Source organism: Anomalospiza imberbis, unplaced genomic scaffold (assembly GCF_031753505.1).
Source record: "Anomalospiza imberbis isolate Cuckoo-Finch-1a 21T00152 unplaced genomic scaffold, ASM3175350v1 scaffold_115, whole genome shotgun sequence".
In the NCBI taxonomy this organism is placed as follows: domain Eukaryota; kingdom Metazoa; phylum Chordata; class Aves; order Passeriformes; family Viduidae; genus Anomalospiza; species Anomalospiza imberbis.
The window spans coordinates 89,825-111,197 of record NW_027099541.1 but is presented as its reverse complement, the minus strand read 5'-3'; the positions used below and the strand labels follow the sequence as shown (position 1 = coordinate 111,197).

General features: G+C 52.4%; 1 protein-coding gene and 1 pseudogene across 1 annotated transcript in view; both read left to right on the top strand.

Moving 5' to 3' along the window:
• Positions 1–17,760, top strand: part of LOC137465857 (aryl hydrocarbon receptor-like) — a gene marked incomplete at its 3' end in the record, with an annotated part of 116,268 nt that extends 98,508 nt beyond the window's left edge. Inside the window, exons 3-6 of the mRNA XM_068177865.1 lie at positions 16,807–16,896; positions 17,148–17,247; positions 17,350–17,492; positions 17,632–17,760. Of these exons, the coding sequence (XP_068033966.1) occupies positions 16,807–16,896; positions 17,148–17,247; positions 17,350–17,492; positions 17,632–17,760 (462 nt within the window). The remainder of the gene's footprint in view (positions 1–16,806; positions 16,897–17,147; positions 17,248–17,349; positions 17,493–17,631) is intronic.
• Positions 17,761–17,767: 7 nt separating this feature from the next.
• Positions 17,768–18,640, top strand: LOC137465856 (uncharacterized; annotated as a pseudogene).
• The last annotated feature ends 2,733 nt before the right edge of the window (positions 18,641–21,373 follow it).

Sequence of the window (21,373 nt, the reverse complement as noted above, 5' to 3'; positions counted from 1 at the left end):
GAAATGTAAAGGGGGGAAAAGCAGAAGGAGAGAAATTACTGCATGACACAGACTAGGGAGCTAAGGAGCTGCACCAGACACGGGTGTGAGCTTGGTCATGAAACTCAAGTGGCCTTTGTTGGTGACACCTGCTGAAGGATTGAAAGGGGGTTTTTAGTACTTTGTAGGAATGAGGTGGTTAATCCACGAAAGTTCTCTCTTGTCACTGTTCCTGTGTGGATCTAAGCTTGCATTTCCAGCAGGGAAATGTGGTTTCATTTCTGTTTATCTTCTGTGCCATGAGAGGATGAAACACTGCGGTTGGCTTTGGTGCCAGGCCTGCTCTGGTCCATCTGGAAGGGGCTTTTTCAGGGAATTGAGGAACAAGATTACTTTGGTAGGTGTTGAGAGACCCTGCTCTGTGCTGGGGGGAACAATGGTGTGTTTTGTGTGTGGCTTTTGGAACAGTAGGGAGTCTGTTGGGCCAGATCAAAGCAATGGCACCACTTGTGCTGCCACCTGACAGAGGTGACATGCTGGCCTCTGGAAGGGTGAGGGACATCTCACAGATGTTCAGCTTTAGAAGGTTTTCTAACCAGGCGAGAGCCTGGGAGACAGTTGGGAAAGAATGTAAATACCTCTCTAATCTTGTTGTTCACATTGTTTATAGATAGGTTCTGCCACCGTGCGTCATTCACTGCACACCAATGGTGTGAGGTGTTTTTACTCTAAGACCAACGAAATCAGTCTGCACGATGATCCCTATAAATAGAGCGGTGCATTTGAAATAAATCAGAGTTCATTCTCTTGCCTTCGACTTGGAGTCATTTCTGTTCCCGTCCTGCTCTACGGTGACACGAACCTGGAAAAATTTAACTAAATAAGTTAAGTTTTGTTTTCTGTTCAGGGCAAAAAAAGCCTCTGACGCTTAAAAATTGTCCTGGATTTTTATTTTTAATCCCTTTTTCCTCATCTCGGCAGTTATTAATCATAGGCTCTGCTGCTCTTTGGGCAAAATGTGACACTTTGAAGTAGGATAAAAGCTGCATTTCTGAACAAAACAGAACTTTGTTTAATTTTATAAAAGAGATGTCCTGGGGTGTACCTGGGGTAAATCCTCTGCTGTTTTTAAGAGCGTTCTATATGGCAAAAGCTTCCCTGTCTGATTCAGAGAAAGATCTGAGGTTCTGGTAGCTTCAGGAATTGCCATCAGCATTCAGGCTCTGGCCACTGCATGTGAGGCTTTTTGACTACAGAGAGAATTTTCAGTGTGATCTTCAAAAAGGTGCATTATTCATGACATCTCTCATGATCCCTCCTAGAAAATTAAAATCACGAGCAACAAACTTGTGTACTTCCAATAGTTATTTTCAGAGTTAATCGCATGCAGGAATCTACAGCAACCATGAGATTTTGATGTTGCTTTTTCATTCTGGCACGGCTTTGATCAAATGCTGAGCTTTTGGTTTTACTTTTTTTGCCATTGTGCTGATACAATATCTGGAGTACTCAAATGAACATTAATTACTCATGGAATTTATGCAGCACAGGAATAGTCCAAAAAGGGTCCAGTAAAGGTATTTGTGATTGATCCAAGGAGTTAGCTGAGTTGTTTTTTTGCCATCCCAATACAAAACCTGCCAACAGCCAGTTATGATGTGATTGGAAAAATCTGGGAGTTCATACAGTCAGTTCTGGTTTGGACAAATGGTGAATGGATAACTGGAAGAGTTGTTAGTTTGCTGTACTTACATGCTATAGTAAAAATACTTTCTTTCTAAATTTAAATTTAGGACATTTTCTGCTGTCCTAATGAAATAAAACATGTGTGCTCCGTGCTGGCAAACACTACCTAGAGTAGGTGAACCTAATAAAGGCTGTGTTATCTGAATTTCCCAAATTTAAAGACTTTCAGATGCATTGCAAACCCTCAGATTTAAAGGAGCCTCTTGTTTTACCCTCTGCAGAAGAAGTTTGTTGTAAATAAGAGATGTAAAAGTGGAGAAGGGAAGGAAGGAGCAGGGCACCAGTTCTCTTTGCCACCACGGGGCTGCTGTCCTGTGCATGAGCAGTCTGAGATCCAGTTTTGTACTCAGGACCTGCGGATGGGGGTGATAGAAATCTGTTTTCTGGCACAAACACATATATATGGACTCACATGTATTTAAACCTTTAAATGTTATCTCTTGGCCAGCTTCAAAGTCCTGTGAAAGGGTCCAACTTGCTCTTGAGCACAAGGGAAGGATGAGTGATGTGTGATGAGGTTTCTTGCCTCCTTATTTTTCAGCATTTGGGCTGGAAAAGCTGATCCTGAAAGAGCAGGAGAAGATGGGTCATACTTTGTAGTTTACCCAAAATGTGCTTCAGGAATGTTCCTGAGAGTCATTCTGGGCTGGTTATGAATGGACACTGTGGGGTTATGGCAGGATCTTTGTTTAATTAATTGGGTTTTTGGTGATCTTCCTCAAATGTGGAATGACCCTGCTCCTTATTGCATATCTACACTGCTCATTTTAGCTTTTATGTTTGTTTGTGTTTTACCTCACAAGATAGGTGGACAAAAAGCAAACAAAAAGCCTACAGTTCCCATATAATTCCCACATATATTTCATTCTCATAATGCAAATTCCTGGTCCTGCAAGACTTGTTGATTATTGAAGACGGGTTATGCATTCAAAGCCTGGATTTCAACATTTCTCAGCAGCTCTGATAGCATAAAAGTCCCTGGGCAGATTTGAAGTTCATGCTTGGGTCTGGTTGCAATTTTTGGCATCAGAACATGTAACAATCTTACAGCTATAAGACTTTAAAGTTAATGCCTGGCATCACGTCAAAACAGCATGCAAGATCTATCATAAGTAGTCCTCTTATCTTACCTCAATAGCAATTTTAGCCTGTAAATTATTGGAGAGTGCAGGATTTTGGTGCTGTGGAAAAGAGCGAGGCATTTTTGCTGTTAAATCTTTGCACCATGAGGACTTTTAATGATCCTGAGTTGTGCACAGTTACCCTGGGCCACTGGAAGCAAACATAAACCATATGGCAGGTCCTGCAAAACTCCCTGAGTCCGTGGGGTTCTTGGTCTCTCCTCTCAAGGGAAAGGCAGGGGCAGCAAGGGAGGTTTAGGTTGGGTATTAAGAAAAATTTCTTCATTGAAAGTACGGTCAAGAACTGGAACTGCCCAGGGAAGTGGTGGAGTCACCATCCCTGAAGTGTTCAAAAAACAAGTGAACGTGGCATTTCGTGATACGATTTAGTGACCATTGTTGGGTTGGTCAAAGGTTGGACTCAATGATCTGGGAGGTCTTTTCCAGCCTTAATGATTCTGTAACTCCAGGGTGCTCTGCAGAAGGCCTCTGTGCAGCTCAGCTTTTTTAAAAGCAGCACTGGAGGGCTCCTTCAGTGGCATTTGCAGCACGAGCCCCTTCCCAGGTCCAGCCCCGTGCTGCTTTTCTGATGGGTATCAATGCCCCGATTTCCTGCCATACAAAAGATAACTCAAAATATTCCCTTTCTGCAGCCACAGCCGCTTCTGTGTTGGTGTCAATCCCCCATCCACATTGTGCACTTTGCTTGGAGTCAGCACTTGCAGTTAACAATGCCTTTATTCAAGCTGACAACATCGCTAAGCTTTTAGTAAATGTGTAAGTAAATGTTAAGCGTGTATTCAAACATCCAACAATGAGGAGGAAACAAACAAGAAAAACTTTGTATTGTTTGCTTGGTGTGTATCTGTTAGCAATAACACAGACTATCAGTTCCTTGGGGCACGCTGTTCCTTTCTTAAGCATGTAACAAAAGGATCAAGGCTCTGAGTGACTGCTGGAATAAAAATAAATGTATAAGGAGAACAATCATGGCAAAATAAATTTGTTGATGCATTTTATGAGCTTGGTTTAGGAGTGATTACTTCTGAACTAAATAAGGACTGGGTAGTTGTGGTAAAGTGACAGGATCATATTATTCCTTTTATTTATTGCCATTTATACTTCATTTGTAGATCACGTGCTAGATTTGACTACAGGGCAGGAGGGGAGACCCTCATCTCGGCCAGCATCCCACTTCAGTAATATGGAATACATTTCCACTCCAAATTCCAGACATTGCTTTCCAGAGAGAGGATTATTCTGGCTTAAAGAAAAAAACCTGTTGGTACACTGCAAAACTGCACCTAAGAAGCTCAGGTGGTGCAGATAGGATGACAACAAAAACCTGGGACATTTGCAAATGCAAATGGTGCAATATTTCCATTTGCCTTCCAACCTTTGAGAGTATTTCTTGCATTTTTAGGATGAATAGTCGGTAAGAAGATATAAAAACAATATATTTTTAGGATGAGTAGCCTATAAGAAGATAAGACTTTTAAGCTGTAACTACTCTTGTTCAGCCAACGGTCCCACCTGTGCAAAGTAACTTTTCTGAGTGGCCAAACTGCCTCTGTCATGCCTCAGCACCAAGTCCAGCTGGACTCACAGTGCTCCACGTCCTTCCCGAGCTCGTTGGAGACGTGACCTGGAAGTTTTGCTGCCATCCCATGTTTCTCACGTGTGTTTTGCTGTTGTTGCAGGCCTTGCAGGACAAGGTGGAGAATGACCGTGGGCAGGTTTATGATGCTCAGAGGAGGCTCCAGCGCAACGAGCTGAAGGCCCAGGAGCAGGTGCTACTTACTACAGGGTGCTTTCCTCACCCCTTGAGCAAGGAGGTGCAATGGTTAAAAATAATCCCTTCCTTCAAAGCAAAAGCACATCCTTTCCTGCAGAATTCTCAGCTAGCTTTCTTTTCTGCTTTGTTGGTAATAAAAGAGAATTAAACTGTCTGAACCCTTCAGGCAAATACTTATCTGCTGCTCTCTATTGCTAGTTGGAATTTCAGCTATTCTAGCTGTTAAATGGTGCATTTATTTGGAACTGACTGTTTGCAGCTGCCTGTAGTGCTTTAATAAATGTTTCTGAGACTATTCGAACCTGTTCTTTAATGGTTTGTATGGAGAGAAGTAAAATTGGACAATAACAGCTAAAAATAATCTTTAGTCCTGATCTTCTGCATCCATTGTCCAAACATGTCTGTAAACAGTTTCAGATGATTAATAGTGCTAATTTTTTTCTGGACACTTACAGTGAAGTCAGAGATTATTTAGTGTGCTTTGAGCAAAATAGAGTGTGGTGTTTACAGACAGTGTTGGAACAGAAAGTCAATGATCTGCATTCAAACCAGATTACATTGAAATATTCAGAAGAATATGCAGGTGATGAATGTCTGAATCAGATAGGAATTTATGTATTCCTAATACAAACAGGGTTTTGAAGCATTTGAAAACTTTATTTGGGGCTGAGTAAACAGTATCAACAGCATGTATCCTACATAAAGCATTTCTAACTCTATACCTGCAGGAATAATCAGTTGGGGTGGGTATAGAAGATTAATAATCATTAATTTCAGATATTTTTTCCTCAGTTTCGTCATCCTACTGGCACATGGGAATTCTCTGTCACCCTTGGTGTTTAATTAATATATTTCCTCTCTGGAGTGTCAGTGATGAGCTGTTTGTTCCCTTCTGTCCCCACTCTGCCTCCCAAACCCAGGTGTTGGGCCAGGCTCATCCTTAGCTGCAGAGCCTGCAGCACTGGAGGAGTTTGGTGGAGTGAGTGAGCTGGCCTACAAATGTTGCATTTTGGCTTCAGAGTCTCCTGGAAAAGAAGGAGGAAAATCAGCTCTTTAAAGCATGGCTGTCCCTCCCAGGGAACAGCACTGGCTGCATGCTGTGAGGGATGTCCTCTTCCAATTTTTTTTCTTTTTTCATGTTTCTCTTTAGTCTCTGCCACTACCATTTTGCCTTTTTTTTTTTTTTTGACCCGTTTTGAGAAGGATCCAGAAGAAGAAATAAAAAGTAACTCATGAAATACAGAGGTAGAAAGCTGCACATGCAGATTCACAGGGTGCCCTCAAGGTTTCCTCCTACATGAGCATCTGCTCCGAACCAACCTTCAGAACTCTCCTGTCCAGACTTAATTAATGAAGGACTAGTTCAGATGGTAACATCTTGTTCCCCAGTATAATGGAACAGGAATGTTATTTAAATCACACTGTGCTGTCCACCTTTGAACTTGATGTGTTGGCAGATTTGGTAGAGCTCATATCCAAGTTCCTCAATGGTCTTGTCTCTGCCTTCCATCCATTGGGACTTTCTGAAGCAGCCCTAGTTAGATACCTACCCTGTGTCTCATGCTACTGCCCAAAACACCATCCTGAGACTAGAAAAGCAAGTCCTGTAAAGACACGACACCCCTGAGAGAATTGAATTGGACAATGGGACCTATTTCAAGAACGGCCTTATCAACACCTGGGCCAGGCAACATGGTATTGAATGGATATATCATATCCCCTATCATACACCAACTGCTGGGAAAGTTGAACGGTGCAACAGACTACTTAAAACTCCCCTGAAGGCACTTGGCGGAGAAACTTTTAGAAATTGAAAAATAAATTTAACAAAAGCCACCTAGGTAGTCAACACCCAAAGATCCATCAATCAAGCTAGTCCTGCCCAGTCTGAACCCCTGCACACAGTAAACAGCGATAAAGTCCCTGTGGTACATATAGAAAGTATTTTAAGAAAGACTGTTTAGATTAATCCCACCTCAGGCAAAGGCAAACCCATCCGTGAGGTTGTTTTTGCTCAAGAACCTAGTTACACTTAGTAAGTTTTGCAGAAAGATGGAGATGGAGATTGAGATGGAGAAAGCCATTGTATACCACAGGAAAACCTAGTCTTAAGTAAAAACAGTCTTTAAAGTTGCAATGTAACACAGGTGGAAAATAGAATAAGAAGTAGATAATGGCCCAGATTGAAAAAAGATGGGACAAGGGCATTCAGAGCTCCCTGGAGCTTGCATTAAACCTGAGACTTTTTCCCCAGCCTTGAGTTGACTCCCTCATGACCTCCTCGGACGCCGCCTCTCCTCCTTAACAGGCAAACAGCGAAGCGCTCTGTCTTAGCCGCTCCCCGAAACTCCTCGAGAAACAGGGGAATATCCCCTGCTGCTGACCGTGCCTTGGCTGGGCAGGGGAACCCAGGGAGCTTCAGGCAGGCACGGCGGAAGGGTACCTCAGCTGGGCTTGCTCCACAACACGCCCCCATTGTAAGGCCTGCTGATGCCCAGCTGCCAGAAATGCCCACCTTGTGCTCTCCAAGATGCACAGGGAGAGCCAATGAGCAGGACACTTTGGGAGGCAAACCTTCCAAGCCTTTCTGAGGCCAGGCACGCACCAAGATCAGCCAAGACTCTCCACGCTGCCTGGCCCACCCAGCCCAGCTCTGTGCTGGCTCTGGGCCACAGCAGCTCCCTCCAAGCAGGAGGCAAATGCATATTGCCAAGAGTTGAAACCCACCTGTCTTGGTTTGGAAAGACAGGTGTCTGCTAAGGAAGGCAGCAACCTCCCCTGAAATGGAAAAATGTAGACCTCTTCCCTCTGAATTGTTCCAAGTTTGAAATTAAGGGGGGCTCCCAGGCAAAAATATGGGAGCGGGAATACCAGTTCTTTATTAGGGAAGAAAATAACAGATAAAATAAACAATGCAGTGAACTAAAACAACACTGACAGAGTCAGAATACAACCTGACACCCTGGTGGACAGGGTGTTGGTAGCAGTCCAATTGGAACTGTGGCTGCAGTCCTCCCGGAGTGTCAGGTGTGGTTCTGTTGGAGAAGTGATCTTGTGGAAAAGGGTGCAGTCTTCCTCTGAAGAGGCAGTGGAAGAGGCAGCTGTTCCTCTGGGAAAATCCAGCGCAGAAATAGCTGTGCTCCTGGGCCAGAAGTTCAAGACTATACATGCAGGTAGGGATGCTTGGCTCCTCCCTCTGGGCAGAGCATCTCACAATGGCATGTTACAGTTCTTTTCAGTCTTGCAGTGGCCCACTATCAGCAGATGTCTTTCCGGAGGGAGGATTGATTGTGGAAGAGATAAGGAACAACTGCCCACTTCACACAAGACAACTGCCATACAGATGGCAAACAGAATACATCTTGCTTTTTTTGATCTGGGACAACAGCAGACAGGGAAGATGTGAAAAGGGTGTGTGTAAAGGCCTTTTCATTCACAGCTCCCACAGAGAGCTTTGGGGCTCACAGCGGGACAGAGACGGTTCTGCTCGCACCTCTGTCCAAAGGGGGGTAACACATCCTGCTGCAGGTGCTTGGCTTGGTCTCGGCAGGTCCAGGTGGATGCCAAACCTGCTCTTCACAGCCTTCTTCCTGCCCCTCTGCCAAGTGCAATGGGCCTTCAAGGACTGAAAGGAGCACAGAGAGCCAAAGGGGGATACTCGCACCTACCTCACTGGGAGCTCCCTGGGAAGCACTTTCCTTGAGAAGCAAGCCCCTTTCCTCCAAAGGCGTTTCCCAAAATGTGTAGGTTTTCTGGGGAACAACAACACTCCCTCAAGAAACGCTGGCAAGGCTGAAAGACTTCAGGTCCTTTCAGGACAGGCACTCCAGCTCTAGCTCGTATTCCCCCAAGTGTGTTTCCAGGTGGAGGCTCAGACGTGCAGCCCCAGGCCTTCTACAAACACGGGCTGCTCGCTGCCCCTTTCTGCCGGATCGGTGCGTGTCTCACAAACGGGACGGGACCCTGACTGGTTGCAGACTTGTGATTTATTATCTGTCTGCATCATACAAGCAAAAAGCAAGAGGCACAGGAAAATGACAACATCCATGCAAACACAGATCACAGACAAGTTGGCAGCCCATGCAAAGCCTTTTTATACCCATTCTTTGAACCAATAGCATAAAAGAAAAGGTGTAAAGTCATTATACTCTAAGCAATCAGAAAAGGACCCACGTGGGTTTAACATTGACAAAAGGACTTCTATGAACCTCAAACAATACACAATAATTCCTTCTTTAAGATGGAAACTTGTTCTATCTTTGCAAAGCATATATCTAGGACTTTTCACATCTTGAGCTATCAATACGTTCTTGTTCTTTCTTGTTCCTTATGATAAATATCAATGTATTCACTTGGTTCTTAACTTCCTAGCTTTCTCAGGAGAAGGTGTAGAAATTTCCCAGCCTTTCTCAGCTTTGGAAAGTGTCTTTTACCTTTTTATATTCCTACACCTCTTCAGCTGCCTCAACTCCTGCCTGCGCTCATGGCACCAAAACCAGGCTGTTCCCGGCCACAGACCAGAGCCCTGTTCCCACGGGACGCTCTTGCCAGCACCTTCCAGGACTCTCCGCTGTGCACGCAGCGCTTTTCATGCCTGCTCCCAACAGGCTTTGGAAGGCAGAGCCCAACCTGGCTGCCTCGGCCACCAGCACACCCCAAACACAGGCGGAGGAAGAAGCAGCAGGGGCTGTTTTGCGGCCATGGCCCAGAGAAACTGGAAGGGCGCCCTCCCTGTGGGCTCACTTGGTTGGCTTTCTGACTGGCTCTGAGCCTGGGGCTGCCATTCCTCACTTGTGGGGACCAGAACCACACCCAGGATCCCGGCACTGCCTGACAGCGCTCCAGGCACTGGCACAGTCGCGCGTCCGAGTCTCGGGCACCATGCTGCTGCTTCGTTTGCCCTTAGGCACACCCAAAGCTCCCTGTTAAGCCCGGATGGTCGCTGGTTCTGCCCTCTTCCTCATCCTGTGCAGGGATGGAGCACTGCTGTGCTTTCAGGAAGCTATTCTTGAAAACCTCCAGCATTCCAAGCTCCTTTGCCCTCTGTGGATGCTTGCCATGGAATCCCTCACAGCTGGGTTCAGAGCATACTCAGGTTGGCTCTTCCAAATTCCAGGGGCTCCAGGGTGCTCAGCAAGATCTGCAGCTCCACAGCCTTGTGGAATTTCAGCACAGGCACCTTTCCAGCCTGATCTGCCCTCGTTCCTCTGTGTGTGTGCACAAACCATGGCATGGAAGAGGATGGCAGCAGGGGCCTGTGTGCCCCAGGGCTCGGGATTTGCGTCGCTTCAGCTCCACAGAGATGGAGGCAAAGTGAAGAAGCCAAACTCTTTATTAATGGAAAATGAAACTAAGGGACGAGCTGGGAGGGGAAAAAAGGGAATGGGCAGGGCTGAGGGCTTGCATTATGGAGCTGTCAAAAGGAAAAGCGGAAGGAAAACACAGGAATGGGCATGATCTGAGGGCTGGTGAGATGGAGCTGTCAAAATGGAGGGAGGATGGAGGGGAAAAAGTGGATGGACAGTGTGTGAGGACTGGAGGGAGGGAGCTATCTACAGGCAGGGAGAGGGCTGAAGCCATGTGAGCTTCCCAGAGGCTCAGCTGTATCAATCATCAGCTGTGCCTGGAGCCCCAGTGGCAATGGGAGGTGGTGTCCTCTTCAGTGTCTCCTGGTGCTGCTCTTGGGGCGCTGGTTCACCGGATCCAGAAAGCAACCCAATTTCTTCATCTTCTAGGCCTAAATGGGCTTGAATTTCAGTGTCAGAGCAAGATGGTGTGGTATTATTCTTTAGGGACTGAAGGCCTGGAACAGAGAGCAAGAGAGCCATGGTCAGAGCCTGAATCTGCAGTGACCTGAGGAGACCGTTCTGCCACGGCCACCTCCCCCAACAATTGCCAAGGCCAAGAGAGAGGTGTTGGCAACAGGTCAGCAGCAAGCTGCTGGCCACAAATTCCACCCATGTCCCTGAAATCCCTGTGTGCTCGGCCCACGCCACCTCTCCTCCACACAGGGAGTGAAACCCGCTAGAGCTGGAGCAGAAATTCCCACTCCCTGCCCAAGCAATGCAGCTCTCCCCCCGCCAGCCCTCGCTGACAGCCCGCTGCCCTCACTCACCTTGACTGAGGGCGTGGAGCTCTTCCTGCTGCCCCCTCATCATGGGAAAGCCGGCCATCTCTGAGAACAAAGAGTTCATCTTGGCCCCAGCGGCACAGCTCCCTGCCAGCGGCGCTGCCAGCCCTGTGGCCACACGCCCTGGTGGCCCGGCAGGGCTCAGCCCGGGCCCTTGCCGCACGCTGCCGCCCCAGGGCACGGCTGCCGGAGGGCGGCAGCAGCGCCGAGGCCGGGCGGGGCTCCACGGCGCCGGGCCCGGATGGCGCTGCCGGGGCAGCAGCCGCCGCTGGGGCCGAGCTGAGGCGGGGTGGGGAGGGAGCCCGGGCTCGTGGCTCACCCATGAACCTGACGGCCGCCTCTCGCAGGGGCTCCTGTGGGCTCTGCAGGTAGGGCAGGGCCCGGCGCAGGAGCTCGGCCACTTGGCTCCTGTCCTCTTCCAGCTGGAGAGAGCGGCAGGAGGGAAGGGTTGGCGCGGGCTCGGCCCCTGGGCCGGGCGCTCCCTGCGCCCTGCCCCGGCCTCCCCTGCCCGCACAGCCCTGAGGCCCGGCCAGCAGCCGCTGGCACCGGGCTCTGGAGGGGGCAGAGGGCCGGCTGCTGCCCGGGGAGCCGCGGGGCCGCCCCGCAGCCCCGCTGGGCCGGGGCTCCATCGGCACCCGGCTGGGGCCCACGGGAGCCTGGAGAAGAGCCCGCGTGGCCTCTGGGTGCAGCACCGGGCAGGGGCACAGCTGCCAGCCCACACACCCAGCACCGCGCTCAGGGGGCTTCTCCAGGCTGAGCCTGGGGCTTCCAGGCCGTCCTTACCAGGACCTCAGCGAACTTCCACAGATTCCCCTTCTCCACCAGCTGCTCGAGATTCCTCCTCTTCAGGAACTTGGCCGCACAAAGCAGTGTTTCCTGAGAGGCCTGGAGAGCAGCAGAGACCCAGAGATGGCCACAAAGCCCAGGGACCTGTGTCCCTGTGCCAAGGCCTGGAGGAGGCTGAAGCCCACCAGGCGCCAGGGCAGGAGGCAGCCGAGCCCCCTCCCAGCATCATAGGAATGCTCACCTTTGCCACGTGCCAGTTCTCATCATGACAGTAGATTAAAAGTGCGTACAGGTTCCTGTTCACAATTGTCTTCAGGGGCTTTTTTCCCTCATCCACTACTGATTCCATCACTGTACAGAAGAGTTGAATGGAGAGCAACTGCACGTGGCGGTTGTCCTAGAGGAAAAGAAAAGACCTACACCAGCTACTCCAGGCCCACCTGGGCAATGGCCTGAAAATCCACAGGGCACAAAGTTTCTGGGAAGCATCCGATGCCTGTGGCTCAGGATGCAGAGCCTTACGTGGTCAAAGAGCAGCAGGAGCGCCTCAGCCAGCTTTGGGGCAGTGGTGCTGGATACCAGGATGTGTTTGTGCTGGAGCATGTTCGTGAACACATGGAGGCTCATGATGACCACCTCTCCATCTGCATCTCCCAGCAGCCCCAGAAGGCTTTGAGATACACTGCACATCCTTATGGCCTGTGTGGAACACAAGGCTGTGCTGGAAAGCCATGGACGGCTGCACGGCCAACACCGCCCTGGCTCTGCAGCCCCACCCTGCTGCTGCAGGGCCCGCAGGCCAAAGGCCTGTCCCAAAGCAGCGGGGCAGGTGAGGCAGGAGAGCTGGCAGCAGCTGCCTCAGCTCCTGAAGCCCTGCCAGCCCAAGGGGCTGCTTTGCCCAGCGCAGCTTCAGCCGCTGCCCCCTTCTCACCATCGAGGGATCCTTGCTGGGCACCACGAGGCCTCTGAGCGCCAGGCGACGCCTCTGACTGCATTCGCCCTGAAGGTACCTTGACGTGATCCTCAGGACGCTGCCACCACATTTACTCAAGTCTAGGCGCTGGAGGACCTGAAAGGCACAGGGCAGTGACAGGGGACCCGGCCGGCAGGAGCCCAGAACCGCACAGGGCTGGGCCCAGGCAGCAGCACAGGGCGTGGGCACCGTCCTGGCAGCTGTGGCTACGAGAGGGCAGAGAGCTGGGAGGCAGCTCAGCGAGGAAGCACTGACCAACAGGCTCACCTCCACAAGGAATGCCAGGAAGGGAAGATCCCAGCACGGATCCTCCCTGCTGAGATGCCGAAGCATGTGGATTGTGATGCGAGAGCACAAAGGCATAAAAACGCAGAGCATCTCCCTGGCAGTGGGGAAAAAGGCACCAAAGCCCTGAGGTGGGGAGACCAAACCTCTCCCAGGACTGACTCACAGAGGTCTGGTCTTTCCCCAGCATCCCTGGAGGGGATGTGGGCGCTTTGAGAAGCAGCCCCTGCTGGGCACCCTCCTCTCTCGGCCTTTTCCATTCTTCTTGGCCGTCCTTTGGTGACGAGCCCCTCTGGCCCAGGACCACAGGGACTGTGTGGGGCACAGGGCACAAATGCTGGGGGCAGTGGGGAGAAGGGGGTCTCACCTGGCCAACAGACCCACGGCGTAGTGCTGGGAGTCAGCACACAGCAGCGTGTCCCAGCCACCCATGTGCTCCATAGCCTCCACCACATTGTCACACCGCAGTCGGCCGAGCAGAGCCTTCATGACCCGCACTGCAAACCTGTGTGCAGAGAAAAGCCCAGGTCACCCTGGGAGCACTGGCACTGGCCACAAGGGCACGGGAAGGACAGGAGGACTGGGACCTGTTGGGCTTGCTGGGAAGGTGGTGTTCCTCCCGGCATGCTCTCCAGAAGTTATCAACTTCCTCTGGTGGCATCTGCTGTGTGGTGAAGACAACATGGAAGAGCAGTGCCACAAACAGGCGGGAGGAATAAAGGATCAATGCTTCGTGGCACTCAGGCACCTGGACAATCACCCAGATCACCAGAGTTGCCTGCAAGAGAAGCAGCCCAAGGCAGGGCTCAGTGCCGAGGTGTCCATGGGGCAGGGCCCAAGGGCAGACGCAGGGGAGCAGAAGGCCTGGTGCCCCCTGAGCCTGCCCCTAGCCCAGGTTTCAGCCCAGCGCCTGAGGCGTGGAGAGGATGGAGAGCTGCTGGAGAGGCGACCTGGGGGTGAGCAAAGGCCAGTTCCAGAAACTCACAGCCAGGGAAAAAATGTCCTCGTTGTCCCCATCAGAGGTGCACATTCTGGTCAGAGGCCAGTCCTCCATCACACAGAGCAGTGTTGACAGCGCTTTCTCCACTGCTGGTCCTGATGAGCCTATGGCTCTCCACAGCACTGCAGCAGCTCTGCGGGATCAGAGCTCTGTGTCAGGGCCATGTCAGTCACAGCACCATGCCCTGTGCAGCTGTGGGGGCCCAGGTGACAGAGCCCTGGAGCCCTGAAGGGCAGGGAAGGAGCAGTGGCAGCAGGCTCAGGAAACAGAGGGGCCCGAGGGTCCTGGGCCTCTCTGCCTGTCTGGCAGACCCCATGGGACAGGCTGTGCAGGGCCACGGGCCCTAAAGGCTGCTGAGCCCTGAGCTCTCCAGGCTCATGAGCCCCGTACCTGTCACACGTTGGGGCACAGCGCAGGAGGGTCAGCACCACGTCAGCAGGGTGTTCTTCAGCCAGCCTCACAAGGTCAATTTGCAGCCTGGCATCCACAGAGATGTGGGAGACGAGACTCTGGTGGATGTTCTTCACCTTGGCTGGCACCTGGAGGAGGCATGGGGAAGACTTGGAGCACTGTCCAAGGGAGCAACTTCTCCAGCTTCCCCCAAGAAGTGCTTCCCTTCCCACCAGACTGTGCTGGCCTCAAAGCCTGAGGGGGCCCAGAGACCCTTGCTTGAGGGGACACGCGATCCCGGCTGGCCTCCAGGTGTGGAGCCAGGCTGTTTACCTGCTGCTTGTGAGAAGAAACACTAGGTTCCTTGAAGTAGTTGAATATGATCTCCTGAATCATAATGGGAGCAGATGTGGTGTCAGTATTTGTGATGCCCTGAGTCTCTTCATTGTCACTGTTTGTGATGGCCACATCCTCAGTCATTGACGAGCTAAGAGCCTTTGCCCAGGTTTCAGTCGCTGAGGCGTCAGAGTCTTCTGAGCGCTCAGCCGAATCTGGGCTGACATCAGGCTCAGCCTGGAGCTCGGTCAGCCCCGAGTCAGGCTTGGCTGGGCCCTCAGCTGCTGTGCTGCCGGTCTTTCTCCGCCGAATGCGCAGGAACTTCCGGAACATCTGCAGGAGAACAAAGGACAGGGAAGCCCGGAGTGTTCCATGGAGTGCTCCAAGCGTGGTGCTCGGCTGAGCAGTGACAGCAGGCCCAGCCCAGGTGGGGATGGCTGCTGGTACCTTCAGGCTTTTACGGAAGCGGCCACGGCTGGGTTCCTGCTCTTGTGTCTGGTCCAGGGCTGCACCTGGCAAAGAGCGAGCGCAGCCAGAGCTGAGGGGCTGCGGGAGAGGCCGGAGAACACAGCCCAGCCCTGCGCTCCCCAAGCAGGGACAGTCCCAGGATGCCCCAGGGGATGGAGCACGGCCACTGCAGGGTGTCTGCCTGGCCCCTCTTCCATCCTGTCCATGGGCATGTCCCCAGGGGATGGGATGGGATGGGATGGGATGGGATGGGATGGGATGGGATGGGATGGGATGGGATGGGATGGGGCCAAGCTGGCTGCAGCCATCAGCCCTGTGGCCCAGCTCTGCAACTCACCATCCTGCGGTGGCTGGAACTGCTCCAGTTCTTCATGCTGTTGTGCTGGGGCAGCTCCAGGGTCTTCCTTTTTTTTCTTCCTGAACACTTTGAACACACTGAGAAATCTGTTTGCCATGCCAGAGTATGACCTTGAGGGCACCTTCAAGGAAGATGGCAGGGTGATGTTCTGAGTCAACAAGTTGTGTAGTTGTGCCTTGAAGGCACCTGAGACAGAGAAACCTCAGGAAGGCTGCAGGACAGCAAGTCCTGTACTCTGGTCTGGAAGACTCCTGCCACAATGACAGGAGACTCCTCGTTAAGGATTGTGGTCGCCAATTCCCTCAGTCTGGCCTCACGGGCACCTGCAAAAGAAAAGCCTCGGGAAGGCCACGGGCTGCCAAGTCCCGACGTCCTGCCACGAGGTCACCTGTAGGAATAATGCCTCGGAAAAGCTCCGGGTCAGACACGAACGAGCGCGCTGTGCGGGGGCTCCTCACGACACCGCTCTGTCCCGTCCTGTCCCGTCGCCTGCTCCGAGCACTGTGGCGTGCTCTTGTCACCGCCAGCTCCTATGTCACCACGTGTCACAAAGGGAGGGCCCTTGGACACCCTCTCCCGTTCCATGCCATGGTGACCATGCTGCAGCGTGTCACAAAGGGCCCTTGCACACACTGCCACCTGCCCTGGGGCCGCCCCCAGCCCACCCAAAGTGGCCCAGTTGGGAAGGAATCCCTGGCCCCAGGTGTCTAAGACAGCCCAACAGGATCTTTAGGAGCAGCTCAAACCATCAGCAAACCCTGCCCTGCTCTGCGGGATCAGGCCATTTAAGAATCCTCAATTCAGGAAGGCTTTACTTCTCATTGGGCCACTGGAGTAGTTCCAAAATTTGCAAACTTCTCAAATTAATAGCCATTGCTGGGGAATGTGAATGATTTGGAAGTTTGTTCCCATCTAAAAGCAGCAACTCGTTTGCCGTAACACATTCCACTGAAAGTCACTCTGGAAACATAGCACTATACAGAGGCAAAAAGACCATTCTTTGGTGTGCAAATGGTTTTCAATGAAGGGATGATAATATCGTCATTCTCTTAAGGAGTAAAAGCTCTCAAGGAATGAAAGTCCACTCAGTCTTACAAAAGTAGCCCAAACAAATGAGTAGATGGAAAAAGGGCTCATCCTCCCCCAGTAGAGATACCTATGTGGCCAATAAAGTACAGCTCTCCCATCTTGTTCCCTGCAGGAGACTCAGGACCATGAACAGAACTAGTCACAGATATTTCTTCTGCCCTCCATAAGCAAAGCTGTGCCAGACCACAGATGCTGCCTTCAAGCGGACTCAGTTTCCAGCCTAGACCTCTCACCTTCCAGACAACTCCTTCCCCATCACGTCCCCCAACCCCAACCCCCTGCAAACACCCGCAGAGAAGCCCTCAACAGCCCTCAAACAGAGTAAGTTTGGACTGAACTTTTGCTTTCAGGCACTCAATGGATTTGTCATCACCGTGACTGGAGACGGCTACATCTTCTACATCTCCCCTTCCGTGCAGGACTACTTGGGCTTCCACCAGGTGAGCACCATGTTTTCCTGGCTGGAAACAGATGGATGCAGTCCTGGTGTGGGAAGGAGATGCAGATGGAGAGCAAAGCTTCCCTAAGGGCAGCAGCTCCTGTGGCAGGGGAAGGAGCTGGAGTTTGCCTTTTCTTTACACTCAGTCTTGCACTTACAGCACTCAGGAAGGGAAACCTTCTGCCGTTTCCTCTTCCCGACACCTCTGCCAGGCTGTCCAGGAGCAGTCACTATTCTGTTTTGTCGTTCCAGTCAGATCTCATCTACCAGAGCGTGTACGAGCTGATCCGTGCGGACGACAGGGCCGTCTTCCACCGCCAGCTGCAGAGGACCCCACTGCATGCTGCTGACAGTGAGTGCCAGGCTGATCCCTGCAGGGGTTCACTTGAGCAGCTCTGATCCGTGAGCTCAGGGCGTGCAGCACAGTTTGGAAAACTTCCGTTTGCTTTTCCAGCTTTTCCCCCTGAGCAGCCGCTGCTTGCCAGACGCAGCGCCACATCCAGCCCCCAGCACCTCCATGCTGAGAAGCAATCCTTGGTGGAGAGGAGCTTCACCTGCCGCTTCCGCTGCCTGCTGGATAACTCCTTGGGATTCTTGGTAATGCTGGGACACCCTTCTGCTCCTCCTGTGCCTGCAGGGTGTTCCCCCAGAGCCACTTGTGTCCCATAGGGGTGAGAGCACAGCAAGTTCCCACCAGCCTGTTTGCTTCACACCCACATTTTCTAATCCCTGTAAGGCCTTGAATTTCCATGGGGGCCTGAAGTTCCCTCTTGGGCAGCAAAAGTCAGCAGCAGACAAGTCCCCAAAGTGCTTTCTTTGCCATTGCCACACTCCTCCCGCCTCTCTGCATCCTGGAGCTCCGGACCAAAACACCCCCGTTGCACTCAAACACGTTGGTGACTCTGTGGCACAATGTCCTCCTCCAGGCAAACCCAGTCAGTTGCCCGTCGGGGGCTTCGCTGGCCATAGTTCCAAAAGACTGGGAGCTGCAGGAGCATACGTGGAGTCCCAGACTCTGCCAGGTGGCAGTCCTGAGAATTCCCCGGGGGCTTGGCTGTGGTGGCCACCCCCACCTCCCAGTCTTTTCCTTGCCCTGCCCAGGGCTTGCATGAGTCCCTGTTCTCTGGGGATGGGAAGCTCTATGATGTGGAGGCTGCTCTCCCTGCACCCTTAGGAGGCAGGCAGCAGCCAGGGCATGGCGGCTTCCCCAAACAGCCCCTGGTAGCCCACGTAGAACCCAGCTTTTCCTGGGAGGGGGAGCAGGCAGTGCTCCGAGAGGACAAGGGGTTCTCACAGCTGTGGCTCCCACAGGCTGGGGCAGCTCCTCAGAGGAGCCATGGGCAGGGCCAGCGCAGCACAGCGGACTCCTGCTGAACTCCAGCATGGATCCCAGCACCCACCAGATGGACTGCATTGTGCTGTCCAAGTGCCAGTATGGAAACAGCCTTTTTGGCAGGAGAGCAACTTCCTGAGGGATGCTGCTAAAGAATCCCTTCCCCAGCAGCCAGGCGCTTTGCCTTGCCCTGCTGAGAACCACCCTGGAGCACCCTCCTCCTCACCGGGCTTGGCTTCAAGGTGCTCAGCAGCTCTCCCTGTGAAGGTGGGTGCAGGAGCACCCCTGTGCTCCGGGCAGGGTCCTGGCTGCCCATCAGTTCCCTTCTCAGCTGGGCAGCCCCTCTGAACCTGTGAGATCCAGCTCAAGGGGAGGTGCGAGGGCTGCAGGACCTGAGGGGTGCCCGGCTCCTGTGGAGGTCTGCCAGGAGTGCAGCCACACCATCCTTTGTGGGCAGCCTGGTTTGGGGCTCCATGTGAACCAGGAGCCCTGTCTTGGAAAGCCACCAGCAGCCGTGAGCTCTTCTCATACCTGCCAGCTGTGCCCCGTGCCCCCTGGTCTCTCAGCATTTTGTCTTCCAATGCCGTCAGGCAGTCTGAGATGAAGTGGTTTGGACTTTTTGTTCCGTGAGAAGTCTTTCAGGGAGATGCAGCTGTGCCACTGGGGAGGCTTATGGGCTTCTGGGGTCCAAGGAAGGACATTGCTTGCTGGCACATCCATGTGCTTGGGGCAGCCTCTTGCAGATGGAGCTGCTGCCTCACAGGCAGGCAGCCCTGAACTGCTGTTTCTCAACAAAACAGCATGCTCTCCTCATCTCCTGTGTTGGACCACCCTTGTCATGTTGCTGTTTAGTCCCCTGCTTCATCTCTGCTGGCCTGAGCCTCTTTTCCTCCTGTGCTCTCCATCTCCTCCAGAGACCATCCAAATCCTTTGGAAAAGATGTTACCAAGCACTTCAAGAAGCTCAGCAGCATTGAAGGGTCTCGGTGAGAGGTGGAGTTGGTGTGAGTGGAGGCATCCTGGGGATTTGGGCTCTCCAGCAGCCTCCCAGGGGAGTTTGGGAGAGGTAGGTACCAGGCATTGTGACTTTACTGGGATGCAGGGTGGGGAAGGTCCAGCTGAGCTCCCCTTGGGTTTGTCACTGGCTTGTCCTTGTCGTCCTCTTCTCTGCTCCACAGTGCCGTGGGACAGAGAAGAGTGGGGCTTCCCCCTGTGGTTTTGCCAAAGCAGTGAGAAGGAAAGGCAGGGAGGGATGCAGTGACCACTGGCTGCCTCTCCACTTCAGACCCACTTGGTGCCCCTCAAACCATTGTTCTGCAGCCCAGAACAACCACTTTGTTGAATTCTCTTCCTTTTCCATATACGTAACCTAAGATTTGAATGAATTGTTTTTTCCCCACCATGAGAGCAAAGTCTTGCAGATTCATCAGGGAAATCCACAAAAAAAGCAATGATTTTTTTTGGGGGGGAGGGTGGGGATGATTTGAGTCCACACTGACTTGCAACCTTGGGTTAGAGAGATCAGAGTTCTTGGGGACATTCACACCTTCCCCTCATGCACCCATCAACCTGAGCATCGCATCTGCCTCGCACACCAGTGTTAAGCATTTTTTGGATCAAATTAAATCAGGTAATCAGCGCAGGGCCAGGAGCAAGCCCACATGTCCCGGTGTAGAGTGGCCTCATCTCCCCGGGTCTCTTCCTTCATGCCCAGCCTTGCCTCTGCTCGTGGGGCCTGGGAAAGGTCAAGCTCCTCTCTGCAGGCTGCGAGCACAGCAATGCTGAAACGTGCTGGACCACTCTGAGGCGGCTTCGAGGAGCACCTAGGTCAGGCAAGGAGTTGACTGGCCATGATCCAGATCCAAAAAGCAGCAGGATGGACTCTGCTCACTAGCCTCTGTTGTTCTGGTGCTTGTGAGACGGTGCTGGGGGCGTACCAGGGGCTCCCAGTGCTTCAAGAGATGGGGGCACTGCTGCTTAGGGCTGTGACAGACCCCCCCCGCCCCGTGCTCTGTCACTGGTGTCTGATCTCTCTGTACCTCGTGGCTGTACAGATAAAGTCTGTTCTGGTGGCAGCGTCTCATTTTCTGCTCCATGATTTCTTTGTGCTGCTGGTGGCAGCTGGAAGGTGCTGAGGGGAAAAGAGCTGTCTGGAGCCTCACCCCTGTGTTTGGCGATGTATTAAAAGGTGATTTGCTTTGTGCTGATGTTTGTTTTGACCCAAAACCATGTCTCGCCATTTCCTCCTTGACTGAGCAAGTGCTGAGAAAAGCCTGGCCCTGGTGCTGGGTGGGTGACACTCCTGTTTGTGACTGTCCCCAGCTACTGTGGGCATGCACGGCAGCAGAGGCGTGACAGTGTCCCCCCTTTGCACCCCCAAACTGCCCTGTGGGGTTGTGGGACTCACAGGCAGGCTTACACTCCTCATTGGCACACATGGTTGTTAATATCTGACGATTAAAAATGATTACAGTGATGCGTCTGCCCAAAATACGGTGTAAATGGCACCATATGCTGGGGCCAATAGCATGGATCTTTATTTAACCGTAAACGTGAGGGGGAGAGAGGGAAAAGATGGGAGCGTGGAGAGAAAGTGACTGCAGCCTACATCCATCGAGTGCTGAAGGGAAACAGTCCAACAAACACCACATGCGTGGGGTTTCTATTCTGCTGAGGCTACGTGGGAACATCCCCTGTACCTCTCCCTGGGGCGGGGAGCTTCACACCGGTAATACTGTGGATCACGGGACGCTCGGGGACTCTTTACACCTTCGGAGATGCTGCAGCTGTCTCCAGGTGAGCGCAGTTGAATTAACGATGGCCCATCAGTTGAGATGGGTACCTTCAGCTTATGTGTGACTGTCCCCAGACTTGGGAACGGAGTTTTCACAGCTGAGCCATTACGTGAGGGAGGACATTGGCATGATAAGGACTTACTCCACATGGCAAATCTGCAAGCCTCGGGTGTGCGCACTCTTCGGCACCGGGCAGGCGGCTCTGTCCATCACTGCCAAAGCACCAGGCGGATTGTTCGAGCCACTGACACCCCCGGTCCGGTCCCCAGCTCCCCATCAACACCCTCACATCCCCACCCACCCATGGCCCCCTGCTCACCGCCACCCACAGCCCCTTCGCGCCCCGAATCC